The sequence below is a fragment of the Nuphar pumila genome, chromosome 12 (genome assembly GCF_984573655.1).
Source record: "Nuphar pumila chromosome 12, dmNupPumi1.hap1.1, whole genome shotgun sequence".
In the NCBI taxonomy this organism is placed as follows: Eukaryota; Viridiplantae; Streptophyta; class Magnoliopsida; order Nymphaeales; family Nymphaeaceae; genus Nuphar; species Nuphar pumila.
This window is the reverse complement of record NC_143260.1, coordinates 49,435,604-49,457,804: the sequence shown is the minus strand read 5'-3', so window position 1 is coordinate 49,457,804 and position 22,201 is coordinate 49,435,604. Positions and strand designations below refer to the sequence as shown.

Genomic DNA, 22,201 nt, shown 5'->3' with positions numbered 1-22,201 from the left:
TAACATAGACGTTGGGCCCTCTCCAACAGTCACATTTGTGACCGTTGGAGGGGCTCCAACGTCTATGAGTGGAGCCCCTCCAAGGCTCCCCTTGTGTTGTTATAAATAGGGGTTTCACCCCCTTGTATTTCTTATGGCTTTGAGTCAAAGCCCAAGTTCTCAATAAATCGATTCCATTGTTTTTATGCCTTTGTGCATTTGTGAATTATTTGTGAGTTGTGCCTTTGTGCACAAGTGTTCTTATTGTGCATTCGTGGTGGGTTTGTTATCAAGAATATTAAGGTCTTGATATTAGTATCTTATTGGAGATACTTTCACATGGTATCAGAGCCTCGTTGGAAGGAGGAGGATCGTGCATCTCGTCTCTTGTGAAGTACCTCAAAAAACGTGCCCTCAAGCTAGTGAAGTTTTGGAGTAAAGCATTTACTTCGGGCAATATTTTAGAAGCAACTTTTGTCAAGAAAAGTTTGAAAAACCGTTAAGGTACGCATTATTTTCCATCTTTTCTTCTCTCTAATGGGTGAAAAAGACTCCCACTTCTCCCTTGGGTTTAAACTTAGTGGTTCGAACTACCATGTTTGGGCCGGCAATATGGAAACTCATATCAAAGGGAAAGGCCTTTGGGGTTACGTTCAAGGTTCTATATCGGAACACGAACCCAAACTTTCTATTATAGAGAAAGGGGAAATTAAGATTCTTGAAGGAGAAGATAGACAAAAGGCCTTAGAAGAATATTCCAAAAAGCATGATGAGTGGGAAATGAAGAACTTCAAAATATTGTCTTGGATTTTTTCATCCGTCGAAACCAAGATCAATGCCAACATCATTAAGTTTAAAAGGGCCTCCGAAGCTTGGTTGTACCTTGAAAAAATGTATACTTCAAGGGACTTGTCTCACAAATACTATCTCCAAAAGAAAGCCTTGACTCTTCAACAAAATGATTTATCTATTCGGGAATATTTTGCCGAATTATCATCTATTTGGGACAAGTTTGCCATGCTCGAACCAAAATGGAGCGGAGAAGCTATTGAATTAAGGCACAAACAACTAGAGGAAGATCGATTTTTCAACTTCCTAAATGGTCTTAGACCCGAATTTGAGCAAATTCGGTCCTCTCTTCTATCCGCTTTCACATCCCCCTCTATTGAAGATGTCATCACCAAGCTAAGTGGTGAGGAAACACGTATGGGGATCAGTAAAAATAACCCAAGCATCCTTGCTACACCTTCTCAAAGTGATTATGAAGTGGTTAATGCTGTGTCAAGACCCGAAAATAATTTGAAGACCTACAAACCGCCCCATTTCAAAAATCAAGGGCAAAATGATCGATATGGCAAGAGAGATTATAGCAAATTAACTTGTCATTTTTGTAAAGAACCGGGACATATCAAACCCAATTGTCCCAAATGGAAGAAATTTCTTGCCGCGGCTTTAGCATCCCAATCGGAGGAACGGCCTTCGACATCAAATGAACCTTTTTCGCTTCATCAAATTATGGATGCTCTTCAACCTCTTCTCAAAGGAGGCATTTCTGGATCCGCTATGTCATCCTCTTCCTCTCTTGGTAAGACATCTTGGCTACTTGATTCCGGTGCTTCGTTTCATATGACTCCAAGCCATTGTTTTCTTTCTGATTATTCTAAAAATTGTCTTCCATCTTTTGTCTCAACGGCGGATGGAACACCTCTTGAAATTAAAGAAATGGGCAATTTTAAAAAACAAGACTTCTTTATCCAAAAAATTCATCTTATACCAAAACTAAACTTAAATTTACTTTCCGTTTCTCAACTCTCGGACTGTGGTTGCGATATAAAATTCTCTTCTGATAAATGTTGGATACAGGATCGCCAGTCCGGGAAGTTGATTGGGGAAGGCTCTAGGAGAGGAGACCTCTACTATGTTGATTTTCTTAAAATTCCCAAGAATCAATTTTGTAATGTTGCTCAAAACAAAGATATTCATGTATGGCATAAGAGATTGGGTCATCCCAACATTGTTAAAATTTCTTATTTGCCTTTTATTAAGCATCTTTGTAATAAAAATTTTGTTTGTAATGAATGTATTCTTGGAAAAATGAGAAGTCTTCTTTTTCCTCAAAGATCCATGTTTACAACAAGACCTTTTGAAATCGTTCACTCCGATGTATGGGGTCCGGCTCCGGTGATATCCAAGGGAGGTTTCTCTTACTATGTTATCTTTGTGGACGACTTCACTAGGTTTAGTTGGATATATTTTCTTAAACATAAACATAAAGTTTTTTCAACTTTTAAAACATTTCATATGATGGTTTTAAATCAATTCAATGGAAATTTAAAAATTCTTAGAACCGATTCAGGTGGCGAATACCTTTCCAATGAATTCAAAAGCTATCTTGAAAATTATGGAATTCTCCATCAAAAGTCTTGTCCTAAAACCCCCCAACAAAATGGGTTGGTTGAACGAAAACATAGGCATATTATTGAAACCACACGAACTTTGCTCATTTCCCAAAATATTCCGAAAAAACTTTGGGCGGAGGCCGCTCTTACTTCTGTCTATCTCATAAATAGACTTCCATCTAAAAACTTGAACAAGATTTCCCCATTTGAAAAATTATACGAAAAAGAACTTGATTATAGCAGGTTAAGGGTTTTTGGATGTAAATGTTTTGTCCTTATTGATAAAAATGACAAACTCTCCCCTAAGGCCATTCCTTGTGCCTTTCTTGGTTATTCTGAAACTCATAAAGGCTTTCGCTGTTATGATGTTAAAAGTGATAAACTATATGTTTCCAGAAATGTAAGCTTCTTGAAAAATATTAGTGGTTTCGAAAAACTTGAAACTAATGACGAGAATATAGACTATTCTTTTCTGTTTGATTTATTAACTGAAGATGATGATACTAGTGATGATGAAACAAATCAAAATGACTTGAATAATAATGAAACTCATTTTGATCAACACATCAATGAAGAACCACATAGAGATCCTATAACCTACTCTCATAGAGATAGGAATACTTTTAGAAGTGCCCTCGAAAGATATGATAGTGAGTCTACCCCTCAAGTGAAGGAAATCTTCGTAGGACCGAAAGATCAAGAAGACCCCCTTCTAGGTTCATCTCATATGAGTCTTTTTCACCAAAATATAGAGCCTGTCTAAGCGCCATTCACTCGTACACAGAACCTAGGGATTTCGAGGAAGCACGAAAATGCCCGGAATGGATAGTCGCTATGAATAATGAACTTGAAGCCCTAAAGAAAGCAGAGACCTGGGAGTTTCAAGACCTTCCTAAAGACAAGAAAGCAATAGGGTGTAGATGGGTATTTAAAGTCAAAACTAAGAATGATGGGTCTCTTGAGAGATATAAGGCCCGCTTAGTTGCAAAAGGATATGGTCAAAAATATGGGATTGATTATGAGGAGACTTTTGCCCCCGTTGCTCGAATGGTCACCGTCTGATGTCTTATAACCGTTGTTTCAATCAATAAATGGAACATCTATCAGATGGATGTTAAGAATGTGTTTTTAAACGGAGATCTAAACGAAGAAGTATATATGGATGCTCCTCCTGGAATGGAGTATCTTAAAGGAAAAGTGTTTCGTCTTCGAAAAGCACTTTATGGTTTGAAACAAGCTCCCAATGCTTGGTATGATAGGTTTAACTCCGTAATGTTAGAAAATGATTTCTCATCCTTCTTTACTGATACTGTTTTGTTTGTTAGAAAATCTAATGCAGGGATTGTTATTCTACTACTTTATGTGGATGACATGCTTATAACTGGGAGCGATTCTAAAGGGATTAAAAGCATAAAATCCATTTTAGAGGATAAGTTTGAAATGTCTGATTTAGGCTTCTTAACTTATTTTTTGGGTATTGAGGTAGCTTATTCTCATAGAGGATATTTTTTGTCTCAAACTAAGCTTGCATCTGAGATTATTGACAGGTCAGGTATTACAGATGATAAAATTTGTGAAACTCCTGCTATAGTAAGAGCTAAAATGAAGATTGATGATGGTGTTCCTCTCTCTGATCCTACTCCCTACAGGCAACTAGTAGGATCGTTGATGTACCTAAGTATCACCAGACCAGATATCTCACATGCGGTGCATACGGCAAGTCAGTTTCAGCATGCACCAACTTCTGTTCACATGGGTGCTATCTTACGTGTCGTAAGATACCTAAAGCACACTATTAATAAGGGAGTTTTTCTGTCTTCTTCTGAGTTAAGATTAATTGCTTATACTGACTCTGATTGGGGAGGTGACCCAAATAACCGTCACTCCACCACTGGTTTTTGTGTATTCTTAGGAGACTCATTAATCTCATGGAGATGTAAGAAGCAGCAAAAGGTGTCTCTATCATCAACTGAAGCGGAATATCGTGCCATGGCGACTACTACCATGGAAATTGTTTGGATTCATCAGTTGTTGGAAGACATGGGGATCACTATTGAAGGGCCTACCAAACTTCGCTATGACAACAAAAGTGCGATTTATATTGCTAAAAATCACACTTTTCATGAGCGGACCAAACACATAGAGATGGATTGTCACTACGTTCGGGAGGCGTACCTCAAAGGAATCATTGACCTTCCATATGTCACGTCCGAATATCAATTGGCGGACTTCTTCACTAAAGCCTTGTGTGCTCCGCGTTTCAACTTTCTTCTTAGCAAACTCTCGGTCATCCTGCCCTAAGTTTGAGGGGGGTGTTAAATTATATACCTAATCATTCAATGTAATATATATATTTTATATATATAAGGTAATACATATACATATATTAATATATATGTATATGTATCTACTTATTATATATATAAAATATATATTTCTGTTTTGTTTAGCCATAGGGGTAGATTAGTCTTTTCCTCTATTTTACGCACATTCACCTTATGAATGTGATTGTAATTTGTTTTAGTTTTCTTTTTCTTTTATTTTTTATTTTCTTTTTGTAAAGTACCAAAAGGTACCTTGGGGGGCCCACTAACATAGACGTTGGGCCCTCTCCAACGGTCACATTTGTGACCGTTGGAGGGGCTCCAACGTCTATGAGTGGAGCCCCTCCAAGGCTCCCCTTGTGTTGTTATAAATAGGGGTTTCACCCCCTTGTATTTCTTATGGCTTTGAGTCAAAGCCCAAGTTCTCAATAAATCGATTCCATTGTTTTTATGCCTTTGTGCATTTGTGAGTTATTTGTGAGTTGTACCTTTGTGCACAAGTGTTCTTATTGTGCATTCGTGGTGGGTTTATTATCAAGAATATTAAGGTCTTGATATTAGTATCTTATTGGAGATACTTTCACATACATAGCATGACTGAAACTCCACCCACTAGCCGGTACAATGGCCGAACTAGTGAGCAAGCAAGCCAGGGGCAATAGACATGCTGAGAGCGAGAGAGGGGGAGTACGTAGGGCCTTGCCCTCCCTTGTCGAGACAGGGAGGGAGCTCAACCCCTCCCTGACGAAAAAGAAAGAACAGGTGTGAGCAGAGGATCTCCCCTCCCCCACCTACTGAAAGCACCAAGGCGGCAGGGGCGTTGCCCCCTACCGACTTGTCAGAAAAACTAGCAGGGGCATTTAGCCCTTGTCGGACGACCATGGCTGCCAAAAAGAAAGACAAGCAGAGGCTTTAGCCTCTACCGATCGACAGGAAGGAAATAGAAGGAGAAGAAGACACAAGAAGGGAGTTACCTGCGAAGACGGCCAGTGACAGGCTGCCAATGTTGGGGCCACGATGGCCGAAAGCGCGAGACGAAGGGGCGATGCGGGGTGTTAAGCGATCGTCCGAGATCTCAGCAGAGGGGAACGAGGTGAAGTCGAGAGAGGTATCTGTCGGACACAGGGAGGAACAGGGCGACGAGGGTTGGTGATGCTGACGATGGTTCCGATGAGGGTTACCGCGGGTGAAGGTTGTTGGCACGATCGCCGACGACTTTGGTCGTCGGTGGCCACAGAGGAAGGGGAGGAGGCGGAGACGGGAGGCATAGAGGAGGAGAGCGCACAGGTGAGGGAGCAGGGAGGGCGCAGGTTGAGAGCCTTCCCTCCCCTCTGCATGATTTTAAAGGGCACGGAGGGGGAGATTCGGGAAACCCCAAAGGGGTTTCCTTTTTCGTCGAAGAGGAGGAAAGGGAGAGCAGCGCGAGGGAGGAAGAGGGTTTTAAAAACCCTCCCCCCCCCCCTGCGTTGGGTGTTATAACCCTAAAGAGGTTATTGGGTCCGAGTCTGGCACGGGTCCGAAAAAAGATTTTTTTTAATTGTTTCGTTACACGGGGCGCGGCTTGGGTCCGAGACCCGGGATCCAACCGAGTGTTAGATTTATGCCTCACTGGCAATATGGATCCACAGGTTGGAAACAAATGGATCCAACTGTGGATTCCTGCACTAAACTCGCTCATTTTTTTTCGAAAAATGTAGGTTTTACATCCTAAACCCTTAAAAGAATTTCGTCCGCGAAATTTTTTTGAATGGCTCTCCGTAGAGATCGAAGTTTGAGTTAATCGGTATTGACAAAGATGCACATGTGTGTGTGATCCCAAACATGTATGCTTTTAAAGGTATCAAGAAAAGTCATAATGAGTTGCTAAGAAAGGTTTCAGTTTAAAAAAATATATGCGTGATTTCCTTAATAAACTTTTGTTTCTTGAATGGGATCTCTGTATTTTATCATAATCAGGTTATCGTTTGTTGTCCATGCTATTTCTAAGAGACTCTTTGTCTGAAATAACCTTAACTTATTCTCATATCTCGCGGCCTTGTGCAGCCAGCTGTCATGACTTCGCTTAAGGTGTCATTCTCAGAATGACCTCATCTTTCCTCAAAAAACCCAAGCATAACCTCATATCAAGATCTAAAATCAATAAAGATTTGATTCTCTAATCGTTCTACAACAGAAAGTGAAATCTATAAATTCATAACTAATTATCTCAATCAACCTTATTAAAATCTAAAATAAGGCTTTATATTGAATTTAAAGCTGGAAAAACATTGGGCTTGGATTTGGATCAGGATCCAAATCCAAAATCCAAACCCATACCCAAAACAAAAATGGATCAAGATCTATATCAAATTCAGATTTAAGTAGGACTTAAATAAGACCCAAATATATATTAGGTCGGATCGTAGGCCTTGGATCCAATCCGATCCAACTCTGGATCCATTTCGACAAATTGCTTAATTTTCAAAAAAATGCGATTTTCGGACAAACCGGGACTCGAATTCAGAAAAGTAAAATATTGTTATGCTCAGAATTCTGAGATGCATCCAAAGATATATTACACGAATACCAAATTACGAATTTCGCTTGAATTTAAGGGTTAAAAATAAAATTCTTTATCTCGTTACGACCTTGTCGATAGAACCTGGGCCAAGCTCAGACTCAAAGACATCGGTCTAAAAATCAAGCCTCACACGATTTTTCTCCAGACTTGGCTAAATTTTCAAAAATCTCATGAAATGACTAAGTACAAAAATACACGATATTACATCCCTACCCCCTTAAGATTGATCCCAGACAAATTACTTTCATACAATCACTCTAAAACTTTTAAATTCACACCAAATGAAAATTTAAACTATGAATGCAATCAATCATAAAGAGTTCATATGCTTTAAATAAAAGTATTAAATACCCTTACCAGTGAAAGAGACTGCTCTGCAGTACGAAGCACGAATTGCTGACACTTTAGGACAGGGCTCAACTACCAAGATTGAAAAACTTAATGCAAAAATGATGATAAAAGTGTAAAACATTGTGGTGGCTCTTATACAAAACCTGTAACGACCCCAATTCATACCCCTTGAAAATGCGAAAAAAAAAAATGTTTTTTTTTCAAGTGCGGAAACAATCCCAAAAACCCAGGACCTTTACAGTTCTACTCTCAATTGGATAAAACAGCCAACCACAACAGAGCTTACACTTATCATCTACACCAAACCAAACCTTTATTAAACTAATGAGTGATAAGTCTCGAGACAATTGCATAAATGAAATTCAGAGTGCAATAACAACTAAATAAAACGAAAAAGAAATAAAAGAAGACTGAGTCACCCTGTCCATCTGTGATCTATTTAGCAAGTGTGTGACACTCGTAACTTCCCCAGAAGTCAGTCGCTTCACTGATCACCTGCAGCTGTGAAAAAACACAGAAAGAGGGGGTCAGAAATCCGAAGAATTCTGCGTACAGATCCCTCTATTGAAAATAAATGAGCATCAAGAACACAGATATTATTTCATACAATTATTCAAATGAATGCAATTATGACAATTACATAATTCAATTAAGTATTTATGCAACATAAAATATTTATTAAGCATGAAAAAACATTAATCAACAGCAAGAATTACAATTTAAGTAAGCAAGACATTCAACATGCATTAAAAAGTAAACATGATGCATCCACCAACATGTAACAATTAAAGGAACAGATAAAATATGCATGTCCTAATGCATAACAGGAATATGCATGATTTATGTACAATGCATGAACACCTTTTTGTCTTTCATTAAAGTTTTTTTTTTCATATGTATGCCCTATTAAATGCATACAATTTAAGTTGCTTTTTTTTAATTACCGTTGCCCGCGGATCCACCAAGCGGGTACAATTTTTCTGATGTCAAATTAGGTTCCTAGGATAGCTTAACACATAATTTATATTTTATTACTGAGTTCCAACTTAGCCCTCGATCGAATCACCTTCGGAACATTAGACTTCCACATCTAATGTCGGGAACACTAGGGACACTCCATACCCACAAGTGTCACTACCTTGGTATACCAAAACAACAGTTGTATCGAACACACCACCCCCAGGTAAAGTGGCGGACTCTCCCTAAAACTGTGGTCAGGAGAAAGAACCTCAATATCGGGTTCAGGGGTCAAAGTAAAGCACACGAAGTTTTTGTATCCTCGTGGTCCCCTAAAACTGAATATCTAAGATGCCCATTTTTTCAATGAGAAATCTCAGTTTATACATTACACTGTTCATTTTTCATTATCTTTTATTTAAATGCCAATTATTAAGTTTTGCAATTCAGCATGCAAAAACAAGGGCAAAAGCTCGCATTTACCCCTGCGAGAACCATCACATGACTCTCACCCGTGGAAACACATAGAACAGTGCAATATAGTGCAATCAAAATAAATGTGATTTTTGATATGCATTTAAAATACATAAAAAAAGAGCGAGTCAACACTCGAGGCCCATGATGATTCATTTCGATCATCGATGCATTGTATGCAAATATCATAACAATATGCAATTTATGCAATGATACCGACATGATTTGTAATATCTACGAATTTTAAGGTTTTGGGTTAGGATCCGTTACCCGGATCCAAAAGGACGTAACAACCCGGATTGTTGGCTTTAGCTGTTTAAATTTATTTGAAAATTATAAGTTTTGTTTTTCTTCAAAAAAAATTGGGCATGAGAACTGCATTTCGGATCCAAGATCCGTAAATAATCTGTATTGCATGGGTGGTTTTATACATATTGGGCCCAGATCCGTTTCCTCGATCCAAAAGAAATATATATGGGTATTAAAGGCATAAATGTAATAATAATGTTCAATAAATAAATAAATAAATAAAAATTATTAAAATAAAAAAAAGTAGTTATGTGGGATTGGATCCACGACTGGACCCAAACGGATCCAACATTTTGGATCCACATCCTTTTTTCTGATTCGGATCCACATTCAAACTGGACCCGGATCCACTTTACTATTGGATCCCGAGTCACGGATTGCAGGGCTCAGAACCGGACCCGACCCGTACTGTATAAAGTGAAAAAAAAAAGAAAGAAAGAAACGTAAGGGCGCCTAACGCAGGATATAGCATTGGCTCAGGGGAGGGCTTTTGCGCAGCCACAGAAAAGGGATACTCCTTCCTTTTCGGGGGTCGCTCTCTTCAAAAAGGGGTCTTTGAACCCCTGTTCCTAGCATCCCTAATCTCTCTTTCTCTCACGCTCTCTCATCTCCCTTTGTGCAAGCCATCGACGCTGCCCTGGAGTTCGCTGGAGCCTCTCTCGCCGGCACCCTCGCTACGTGTGAGTGGATCGACGCCGCCGGCCCTGCCGAACCCTCTTCTCCCACTCTCGTTGGCTTTCTCCCTCTCTTCCACCCTCTCGTCCTTCTCTCGCCCCGATTTCTCGTTCTCGTGCGCGGCAACGGGACCATCGACACCGGCTCCTCTCGCAGTGACAAAGGGTGTGTGACTTCATCCAAATCGCGACATCCACCTTGAGAACACCGGACAGGTAGGGATTCTGTGCTTTCTCCTACTGGTTGATTGTGGGCTCGTGTGGGGTGTGGGTGGTCCGAAACCCCAAATCAGTCGATTTGTAGGGGGTATCCTTCGAGATTCGCAAATCGGGTGGGATGTCGGCTGTTATACAGTCCCGAAATCGCACAAGAACAAATGCCTCAAAGGGGATTTTCGATTTCGACCACGGTGAAAGTCCAAATACATTATGGTGTGTTCGTGTAATGAAAAGGAGGGCTTTGAATATTGATAAAATTTTGTTGAGTTTTTTTATGGGATTCTCGGATCCCTAATAACCTATTAATTTTCTTTTCCTTGTTGTTAATAGGTACCCTTTGATTCATGCCGACTGGGTCGTTGTTGGGTACATTGTTGGTACCATAGCAATATGACGATTTTGTGTGTTTTATCATACATATCATTATTGGACCAGTTTACTGTTACATTCTGGTAAATTGATGACATTGTGACTGTGTTGATTTATTTGATTCGTGCTTGGAGATGGACTTGACATGCATGTGTTTCTTGTATTAATTTCTTTTTGCTGTTGACTGTGTGCGATCAACATTTTATACATGAAAATCTATAATGACTGTTAAAGGATTACCTTACAGAAATTCTTTGTAAAAGCATTTCAGTTTGTTCCTGCATGTAAACCTCGTATGATTTTCTAATGAATAAATGTTCAGAACTCATGATCCATGGTAGAAGTTACAGTTATTATTGAGATTGTTGTCTTTAATGAAAATCTTAAATTTATAAACAAAGGTATTTAGTCCTTGATGTGTTGTAGGTTTTCAGCCTACTGGCTAATGTTGATCAGTTTGTTCATGTTCTGAACAATGACAGTGAAATAGTGAACATGCCTTTGTACTGGAACCTACTGTCACCTAATTTTGTATATAATGCAACATCTCTTGTGGCAGTTATATTCACATCAGCTCTTCACCTTGGTCGGCAAATGTGATAGACTGAATTTGAGCTGGAGAAAATTACGAAATCCTTTTCTAAAAAAAAAAAAAAATTAACAATGTTTTGTGGAATCTTTCAGCTTTCTTTTTTCTATAACTTGATTATGGGAAAATGTTTAGCTCGACAATGTTCAAATGGTAGGTTCTTAATTACTTAACTGATGGGAAATCCTCTATTTTCCAATCAATGGAGGGCTTAGCACAACTTAAAGCACTATGCGGAAAACTGTGAAATTCGCAGGATTCAGCTGAAAGGGGCTCATGCCAAGAGTACATTAAAGTTCCTTTCAGTGAATACTGATCACATCTCTCAATGCCAATACATCTTGGACGATGTAGTTTCTTCTTATGTACTTGTTTTGGCAAGTTCAAGATTGTTGAAGCAAATGTCACAGCCCAGTCTCTCTCTCTATAGCTGTGATTTGACCTTACTAATGTTTTAATTTCGTGTATATCCTTTGGTTGTGTTTACAGTTATAATACCTGATAGGTGATTTATGATACATGCTGCTTGTTGTCTGCGATTACTTGTGATTGTTATGACTCTGAATGTTCAGCTGATAGACGCTTTAATCAATGAATCGTGAATGTTCTGCTGGTAGATGTTGTTTCAACAAATGAATATTATATTGTATTGAGAATGCCTGCAAAACTAGTATAACTGAATGTGATGGCTTAGATGTATATAAAACAAATCTTTGACAGATATTTTGTTTCAAAAAAAAAATTGGGAAGTTTATCTTGAATTAGAAATTTATGTATTTCTTTTAGGCATGGTATGATCATGTTCTATTATTGACCATGTATTTTTAGCATGAGTCTGGAAAATACAGCATGCTTATTTTAGGCTATGTTTGCTGAAATAGTGCCCGTTATTTTCTGTAAAACAGAGCATGCTGTGTGGTAGCCGAGCTGCATTGGAAATTCATGTAGTTCTTTTCGGCATAGGGTTCCTAGCCATGTTATTATGATTGTCTGTGCATTTTAGCAAAGTCCGTGAAATATAGCATGCATAATTTAGATTGTTAGCAAAATGATGCTTGTTTTAAGAACACGTTACTTCATATGAAATCCACCATTTATGAATGTATACAGAAGCCTGCATATGCTTAAGATTGTCACATTGAGTTAAATATATGACGGTTCACTTAGAGACATATGGATATGTGCCTTTCTGTGAGGCAATCACTTGGGAAATTTTGCCTAATGGGCGATATTGATTGAACACTCGATGTGGGTACTTTGGTCGTTAACTTGGGTACAAGGGAAATAAAGCTATTGAGAAACTTTCAGTTTTTGGCACAAGTCAGTGTCTAAGCATGTATAGGACATACATAAGTTAATTCAATGTTAACAAATTTATGTTGATAACTCTATCGGTTATTATATACATACATTTGAGTTTGTGAATATTTAATGGCACGTGTTAGCATGCTTTATAGTTTGTAACATGTGAGGCATTTGGTGCCTGTTAACATATTATCGCAAAGTTGGTTTTGGAAAGTGCATACATGAAATCAATGCGTGTTAAAATCATGCATAAATGTTCTCATGTACTTATGAATTATGGACGAATGCATGTGTGTTAGGTGGTTACATGAAAGCACTTGCACATGGATGGTGAACACTTGCATATGACTCTGGAAGCTCACACACATTGTTAAAATGGTATGGATGAATGTGCATTTGGAATCATGTTGGTATTATTGCATACGTTGCAAGTTGTTATGATTTTTGCATATGATGCATCGATGATCTAAATGAATCATCGTTGGGCCTGGAGAGCCTTGGGCTTTGGGTTGCTCTTTCTTCAATTGTTTAAATGCATCGCAAAAATCACCTTTTATCTTTATTGCACTGTTCTATGTGTTTCCACGGGCAGGAGTCCCGTGATGGTTCTCGCAGGGGTGGATGCGAGCCTTTTTACTTTACTTTTGCATATAGTGTTGCAAACTTAAAGAAATTAACTTAAATAAAAATATAATGAATAAGAACAGTGTAATATACATTCTGGGATATCTCATCTGGAGTATGAGAATCTTAGATATCCGGTCTTAGAGAGACTGTGAAGATACAAGAACTTTGTGTGCTATAATTTTGTCCCCTGAACCCGATATTGAGGTTCTTTCTCCTGGCCACAGTTTTAGGAAGAGTCCGCCACTTTACCCGGGAGTGGTGTGTTTGACACAGCTGTTGTTTATGGTACCAAGGAAGTGGCACTTGTGGGCGTGGGGTGTCTCTTGTGTCCCCGACATTAGATGTGGAGGTCTAATGTTCCGATGGATGGTGTTGTTTCCTGATATCGGTCGAGGGCTAAGTTGGAACCCAGTTATAAAATACAAATTGTGTGTTAAGCTACCCTGGGAACCTACTTTACCTCGAGGTTTGTACCTGTTTGGTGTATCCGTGGGCAACGGTAATTAAAAAGAGGAACTTAAATTGTATGCATTTAATAGGGCATGCATATGAAAGGAAAATTTAAGGAAAGATAATAAGAGGATTCATGCATTTCGCATAAGTCATGCATTTTCCTATTATGCATTAGAACATGCATATGTTATCTGTTTCCTTAATTGTTATAAGTTTGGTGGATGCATGATGTTTAACTTTCAATGTATGTTAAATGTCTTGTTGTACTAAAATTATGCATCATGGTATGGTTTAATGTTTCTTTATGCATAATGGATGTACATTGTGGTATGAATGCGTACCTGAATTATGAACCGTCATAATTGCATTTCTTTGAATCATTGTATGAATTCGTATCTGTGGTTATGGGATGTTTAAATGATTGTTTTTTATGATACTTGTCAGATTGCTTCTCATAAATTGTTGATTGTTGTAGCGTAGTTCTTTACTTATTCTTATATGGGTTGAAAATCACATTTGGCACCCACATGATATACCTGCAAGAAAAATTACAGTAATTCCTATTTAGACAGTTGTAGTCTAATTCTTATAAATTTTCAGGTGAAGAGTTGGATTTAGGAGCGACTGCGGGATGAGGCTTTGATCGGGATTTTGGATTTACTGTTCCAAGGATAGTGTGAGAACTCTGATCTTAATTTTCATTGATATTGAAATGAAAATAATGTTTTGGTCTTGCTCCATCTGTAATGTTTTGGAATGCTTAGCCCTACGGTATGACTGGTTTCCGCTGTATTGAAAAAAAAAATTCCTCCAAATTTGGGTTAAGATTTCGGGGCGTTACATGATTCCCAATGCACATTCATTCATACCATAGTCGTATGCATGTGTTCACCATCCATGTGAAATTATTTTTTTGAAATCACTTAACACACATGCATTTATTCATGATTCACAAGTACATGGGAATATTTATGCAGGATTGTACATGCTAAACACATCGATTTCATGTATGCACATGCACTTGAAACAAATCCATAAATGCACGATAATTAAACATGTCCCATAAATGTAGGCATATGAAACTTTTCATTCATAACATGTGTTAACATCCACACACATGAACATAACCCGGATCTAAAAATTGAATTTCAGGGTTGCACACATTCATATCATGTATGCACCTGTACCAAAACAAACTTTGCAATAACATGTTAACAGGCATGCATTCATATCCAACATGCTAAATTCAGCTTATAAGAAGAACTCCATTCATCAGATTAAGTCGACCATACTTAGCAAAAAATCTAGAAAATAATCACATGACTAGGCATGTTCTTTTTAAATGTACACGAGCACTTGGAATCACTTGAGATAGTATATTGCTGATGCATATCGTATTAATTCTGAGCATATGAAACCAAACCCCATTCTTTTGTACACAATTGTTAAAATATATATATACGTCAACCCACTTTTTTTCTTTTTTACTTTTATCTTTTGCACTTTATTTCTTCAGCTCACTTTATTTCTTTTTTACTTTTTTCTTTTTGCACTTTACTTTTTTTGTCCTTTTTCACCTTTGCTTTTGTACTTGTGTGATTGGGACAGCTCCATATAGTTGTTGGAGCTGCCCCAACGGTCACAAATGTGACCGTTGGGTGCAGCCCCAACAGCCATATGGGGCTGCCCCCATGTGCCTCTCTTATATTATAAATATGCCCTCTTAGGCATTGTAAAGTAAATCTCTCTTTTGAGTATCCTTATGCAATAACATTTGTTAGACCCTTGTGTGGGTGGTTTCTTTAGTTCTTTGATTCAATCCAGTATTCTACTTGATTGAAAGTGAGTTCTTGCACGTGTATTGGATTTAATCCACTTCATTACATAGTATCAGAGCTTCGGTGATCCAAAGGCATTTTTCTAAAAGAAAGATCGTGTTGATTTCAAGAGGATCGTGGGCTTAGTGGATACAACAAAACAAGGATTATTGCATCGGGAAGTGTGTTGTTTCTTAAATAAGTCTTGTATCTCTTTCTTTCTCTCTTCTTCCCTTTTTCTTCACATTGTAAAGAAATGGAAAATGAGAAAGAAGTTATAATTTCCATTCCCATACGCCTAAATGATACAAACTATGTGATGTGGGCATCCATAGTAAAACACAAGATATAGGAAAAGGGATTATGGGGCTTGGTGGATGGTACCGAAAAAGAGCCCAAGCTCGTTCTTACGAAAATTGAGAATAGGAAGGAGGTTGCTCTTCAAGGTGAGGAAATGGGTAAAACAGTTTCCGATTATGAGAAAAAATGGAAAGAATAGAGAATGGGTCATTCCAAAATAATTGGATGGCTCATTAATAGTGTAGATATTCACAAATGCTCTAGCTTAGCAAAATTTGATTTTGCTAGCGATGCTTGAAAATATCTTAAGGACATGTATACTCTTAAAGATATTGCCCACATATGCAATGTCCAAAATAAAGTAAGAACCATGACTCAAAGAGAGATCACATATGCATCTGCGAGAGAAATTGCCAGAGGTGGTCTCTGATTCAGAAGATGAAGATGAACCATCATCATCTCAAGCCACTGAACGATGTAATAAATAAAGGAAATCATTGAGTTGAAGTTTGACACTGAAGATGACTTTTTATTATATGTTTCTGAACTCTAACTTTATGCCTCCTTAGCATGGCATTCTGTAACTAAAAAATGTAACTCTAACTTTTGCAATGAGTTATGAAAACTTTTTGGCTTTTGAATGTATCATTATTTTGTCTTAACCGAGTGGTAATTAGATGTGTGGCTGTTGCACAACCAAATACATGGTTGTTTAACGTTTAAGAACATATCTATGTTTAGTTAATCTTATTATATAAATAAATTGTGTTCTTGTATTGTATGATTTTTTTTGTTTTTTTAGATTTTAAAGCATTTTTTAGTGAAATTTATGATTTTTTATGATACGATAAGATACTAGATGTATCTTACTTTGGGCCCAACCAATACGGATTACGATACGATACTTACAACCTTGGTTTTTACAATAAAATACAATAAAACAAAAAATATCTGACTATATCCCTAAGAAAAAATTTGCATAGTTGACCAATAGCTCTCCCTCAAACACAAGAAGATATAATAGGTACGATCACAAGTTTGAAAACAAGGGTGTGAACTAAGTAGTTGATTGTGTTTCAGCAAACACACATTAGCAATTTGGTGTACAGAATGAATGTATGACAAGGTGATAGCCCCCTCAGGATACCCTTGAGACACATAATGATAGTCTATCTCAATATGTTTGGCTGATCCATGGAACTCTAGATTTTTGCTAAAGGCTGACCAAGTAGGACATCATCTGGTTGTGAAAGCCACCAGGACATTGGTCATCTAATGGTAGTTGTTTGATGCCTAGCTTGTGGCCAGGTTGCACATGCACCTAGAGAGAAAGAAGAAGGGAGAGGAAAGAAGACGAGGAAGAAGGCATGAAGACGACGAAGAAGAGGAGGGTGGGGCGGAGAAAGACCTCTTTCTAGTGCCCTGAGAGGGTAAAGGGCCTCCAATAGCTTAAGAGTTACCTCTTCATTGGTTATTTCCAGCAATCAACATAACTAAAGACATCATATGCAAAATGACTGCACATTTAGATCCACATTAGCCAAACCTGGGCCTTGATTCACATAAAATGGAACACAACGCAAGCCCAATGCAAACAAAATAAAATGAACCTTGCGCAACTCTGGACTCTCCTACCATAGTATCTGCAAGTCTTCTGAGTTATTAAATATTTGATCCATAGATATGCTATGGAAGCACATATTTGATTCAGTCTTCCCATTATTTAAGTTAGTTTTCTTGAATATCCAACACCGCCGACTCCATCTGGATGATATGGGGCTGCAATTAATTTAAAAATTGTGTTAAACGAGCTGCCTCAAGCAGCCCAAATGAGGGGCACCAAAGGTACTTGACTAGGAAGATAGTTTTATTCACAACCATTACCTCAATCATCACTTCGGGCAATTTGCATCAACATAGTGCAGTTTCATGTGTAAATATTAGTTATACCAGTACAAGGTTGCCAAACTAGAAAGTGGAAGTGGGAAATGATACGGGAAGCGGAAGCGAGGCATTTTAAAATTTATACGAAGCGGGAAGTGAAGTTTCAATTTAAAAGCGAAATATGAATAAAAAATGAAGCAATATGGAATCAAACAAGAAACAAATAAAAACTAAAATAAAATTGATCATTCTTATATTTCATGATTTTTCTATAAGAGTTAATTTTTTGTTAAAATCTAACAATGATGGTTACCAATTTAAAGAAAGTACATGGAAAGTGAGTGAAAGCGTGATAGAAAATACATGAAAAAGATGAAAAGAAACGTGAGAAAAGTATATAGTATGCATAGACCATGTGTATGAGAAGCAAAGAAGAAGCGTGGAGGAATCAAGCTTCCCATGAAGTTTCGGAAGCGAGGAGTATCGCGCTTCCGAAGCGAGTTTCCGGGAAACGAGCTTCCCACCTACCTAAGAAGCTTCCGGTAACTCTGTATCAGGATATAAAGTCATTAAAAGGGATCTAATAGCAAAGGTTGGTCCTCCACATTCTTCATATAGGATTTCAAGGTGATCTTATCCAAATATCATTCCATTATCAGCAAAACAACGCAAAAATGGTCTTATATGTTTCAAATAAGCTCTGCTTGTGCTCTAGAAGATTGAGCAACCTCCTTCCTCCTGAATGAATGGATTTGTGGCAAAGATTATGTGATCTAGGATTTGCATGTGTTTGAACTAAAAGCAGTGAAACAGGGAGACAGTTCAAGATGCAGCCTTCTTCAGGTTTCTACCAATCTAGGAACCAAGGACTTTCATGAAGATCTTCACAAACTTCTCAGAACAGAGCGAAGCCTAAAATAGCTGGAGCCACTTATATCCTTTTGAAGGAAAATAAGGTAGGAGTTTTTGGTGATTGTAAGCAAAAAGGTATGTTGTATGTGAAACCAACCCCTTGAACGAATCTAAAATTCTTCAAAGGCCATGGGAACTGTGTCCATGACTGGGGGCATTCTTTTGGTGGACCATCGAACACCACCTGGTGGAAGAATGGCAGCACAAAAACAATCTACCCACCTAACAGCACACTCTGAGCTTTACAGAGTACATAGACATTGAAGCAAACTGCAAACAATTGCAAGCAGCAATGAATGATCGCCAACTATTTTTTTCTTTTGGAAACTTAAAAAACAAATATTCCTTAAAAAATGCAAAACGAAAACAGCACGCGAACAGGCATCATCCTGAAACAAAAGCTGCAACAATGATAATCACCAGTCAAATTTCGAACACGAGATCTTCTGCCTCTCCTAATATTCATCGAGTCCAACCCGAGAACCCAAAAGGATCAACCGTAAACAGCGGAAAGGAAGAAATACACAAATTTGCGTGGTCTAAGAAAAAAGAACCGTCTCTTATGGTGGAAAGGTCAACTGAAAATGTACATACTATATATGTGAATTCCTCCAATACCATTATACCAATCATTGCTCTTCTCGAGTTGTAACTCGACTCAATCGTGCATTCCATTTGTAGAGTTAAGTATAAAAGAGGGCAGTAGCAGTAGGCATACAATAGAAAGACCATTGATTTCTTACCTTGCTGGGTATCTGCCTCTGGTAGAAGACGGAGTTTGACGAGAAATCAGCTTGATACGTCGGCAAAGAGTGGATGTAGATAGAGTAGAGGCCTCGATACCCTTTGAAGAAGCGCTCCCAAAGGGGAGAGAGGGGCAGAGGCCCTCTGGTCAGGAACATGAATGCCACCTTGGGTATCCTCCTGAAGGGGTACTTCTTCATGCGTGGGACGAAGGTGGCCCGCCAAAACAGCTCCTCGTCCGTCATGGTGTGCATCAAAATGCTGGTTGGTCTGATCCAACGGTCGAGATTGTTGGGTACCTCCTTCTCCTTCTCCCTCTCCACCACGTACGGCAGCGAGGGGGCGGTTGGATAGAACATATTTCGGATCCCGAAATAGCGAGTCATGTGCATGCTGAGGAGCGTAAGGACGGCCCCCAATACGACGAACAGCATGAAGAATTTGATCAGATTCAAAGGCCATTCCTTTTTCTGACTTCGAAGGCTATCGTCTGCCATGGGAGGTCAGTATCTCGCACCTCAATCCGATTCCCTCACCTCCCTTCCCCAATAAAGCATGGAACCCAACAAATTTGGGGAAACCCAAAATGAGAAGAGACGAGAACAAGTGGGTAAAGTTTATCAGAATTGTACCCAATTGGGTGCCTGCATCAGAAGGGCTTCGGTGAATTGCGGGTCGGAATGGGAGTACGATAATCTCGCCACAGACTCGGAAAGGAGGTCTTGGACATCCAAATCTGGAAGCTGTTCTTTCTTCTTTTTCTAAGACTAGGACAGGACCAAGCAAGATACAAGTTCCCAATTCCCACCCGGCAACGTAATCACTATCAAATTATACATATGAGAGAGAGAGAGATCACCAATCATTCTAGTAAAATAAGACTGTGAGAGAGAGAGAGAGAGAATCTGAAATCGTTCTCAGGTGTGGAAAAACGACAAAGGTGGTAGCCCAGCTCGGTCCGTTTACTTGGGCCGCCGACCTTGAAATAGCTGGGCGGTTGTTTGGGGGTTAGGAAGAAGGTCGTCTCATTGCCCAATCGGACACCAAACTCGAATGGCGTTACATCAATCAACGAGTTCTTCTGTTTTTTGCCCAACCGTCCTCTGCTGATTGGTAGCTTGCGGCTAGGGAAAACCAGCATATGAAGCCAACCCTGTACATAGTAGGGTGAAATCCCTGGATATTTCAATGTATTAAAGGAAGTGTTTAAACATTAAAAGTGCACAAATTACTCCTTTTTCAGGATTAGCATTCTGCAGAGAGGCTTTTTGCGGCGGTCTCATATTCATTCAATCGTTCTTGTGTTGTTGAATAGTGTAGGTGGTAACCACCAATTTTGTAATCGTAGATTACAAACAAACTGTGTCTTACAACCATGTGCGGCGAAGCCAACTGCCATGCATATGGAGTCTGTTAAAAAAAATGAGCCTACCACCGCCTATGTAACTTATTAAATGTTTATATCCAATGTACGTTTTCTGTTAGCCCTGAATGTAGCACTTTGGATGCACCATCGCATAGACTCGTACTTAATTTTTCGGTTTTATGTTGACCATATCGTAAATTTTTTTAATATCTCCCTATTTTATCTTGAGATCTTTTAAAAGAATATATAATCCTGAGAAAAACACGAGATATCATGTTTTCATCACGATAATATCACGTTATTAATGTGAATATTTGTATTTATTTATATTCCTATATTTTCATGCATTTTATATATTTTTAAAATCTAAATATACCGATGCCTTCCTGAGATTTTCCAGTGAAAACGATTTTTTTTAAATTTATTCTGACATTTTCCTTTAAGAAAATCCAGAACGGTGGTATATGTGACTACACGATTTTACTTGGTTCTTCAATAACCAATGAAAGAGGTTTCAACACTTTTTTTTTTAAAGGCAAACTGGGGTTAGGCAGTCCCCACCAGTTATTCAACGTACCATTGGGTTTTGAACCTGCAACGTCCCACCACAAGGGGACATGAACTGGCAGCTCCTACCAATCACGCGGAGAAGGCCTCGGTGAGAAACTGGTTGTTGGTGCTAGTTTTGGAGAGGGATCAAGTGCTCAAGCTCTCTAATCAGCTTGTGGTGTGTTTCTCCACTTTGTGTTGATAAGCAGATGAGAATTAAGGATAAAATAAAAAACAAAAAGCATTTATGGCACGCCTGCTTACATATGAACCGTGTGTACTTGGAAATGCAGTACCCCAATCATTTTCTTACCTGGAGAAATTCAAAATAATTTTCTCATGTGAAAATTATCCTAAAACGCTAAAAACCACATTTTCACCTAAACAAAGTAGTGTACTTTCCCAAGTAAGACATGTTTCGTATGTTTATGGGCTTTATCTTTAGATGAATTTGCTGTTAGACCTTTCCTTTATTTTTCCCTTACAAAATATATTTCTTTTAGGTTACCCTCCTAAAAGCCAGGCACTCATATCCTGTTGGATCCTAGTACGGAGGAATCCAGGTGTGGCCATAGGGTCTCGCAAAGTGAACTCCAATAGTCATCGAAATGGTTGGGCTATTAAAAGGAAAGCAGATCAGGTCATACCGAACATGAGCTTTTTGCACATGCCAACATCGAGGCCGTCTGTTTGCATTTTGGATGAATGTGACGTAGCATATAATTGTTTCGTTGACTTTTTAACTTTTTCAAATTACAAAATGGACGGCCACGATGTTGGCATGAGCAAAAAAACTCATGTTCAGCATGACCTGCTCGGCTTCCTATTAAAAGTGGGTGATGTAGAAAGGAGGTTATAACTCCATTGTCAATAATATTGTAAATGTAATTTAGTGGATGTATGTGTAACCTGATTTGCGTGGTTATGAATGAGGCTACAGGATCAATGGAGCAAAATTATCTACAAGTTCAAATTATTTTCAATCTATATAATGGGTGATGGCCATGGCAAGGAATATAAACCAAGAGATGATATAGAGC

General features: G+C 38.5%; 1 protein-coding gene across 1 annotated transcript in view; it reads right to left on the bottom strand.

The window, feature by feature from the left end:
- The window catches only part of LOC149820887 (glycosyltransferase BC10-like), a 120,952-nt gene extending 100,488 nt beyond the window's left edge, over positions 1–20,464 (bottom strand). Inside the window, exon 1 of the mRNA XM_089982561.1 lies at positions 19,246–20,464. Within this exon, the coding sequence (XP_089838687.1) occupies positions 19,246–19,743 (498 nt within the window). The 5' untranslated portion in view covers positions 19,744–20,464. The remainder of the gene's footprint in view (positions 1–19,245) is intronic.
- Between the last annotated feature and the right edge of the window lie 1,737 nt (positions 20,465–22,201).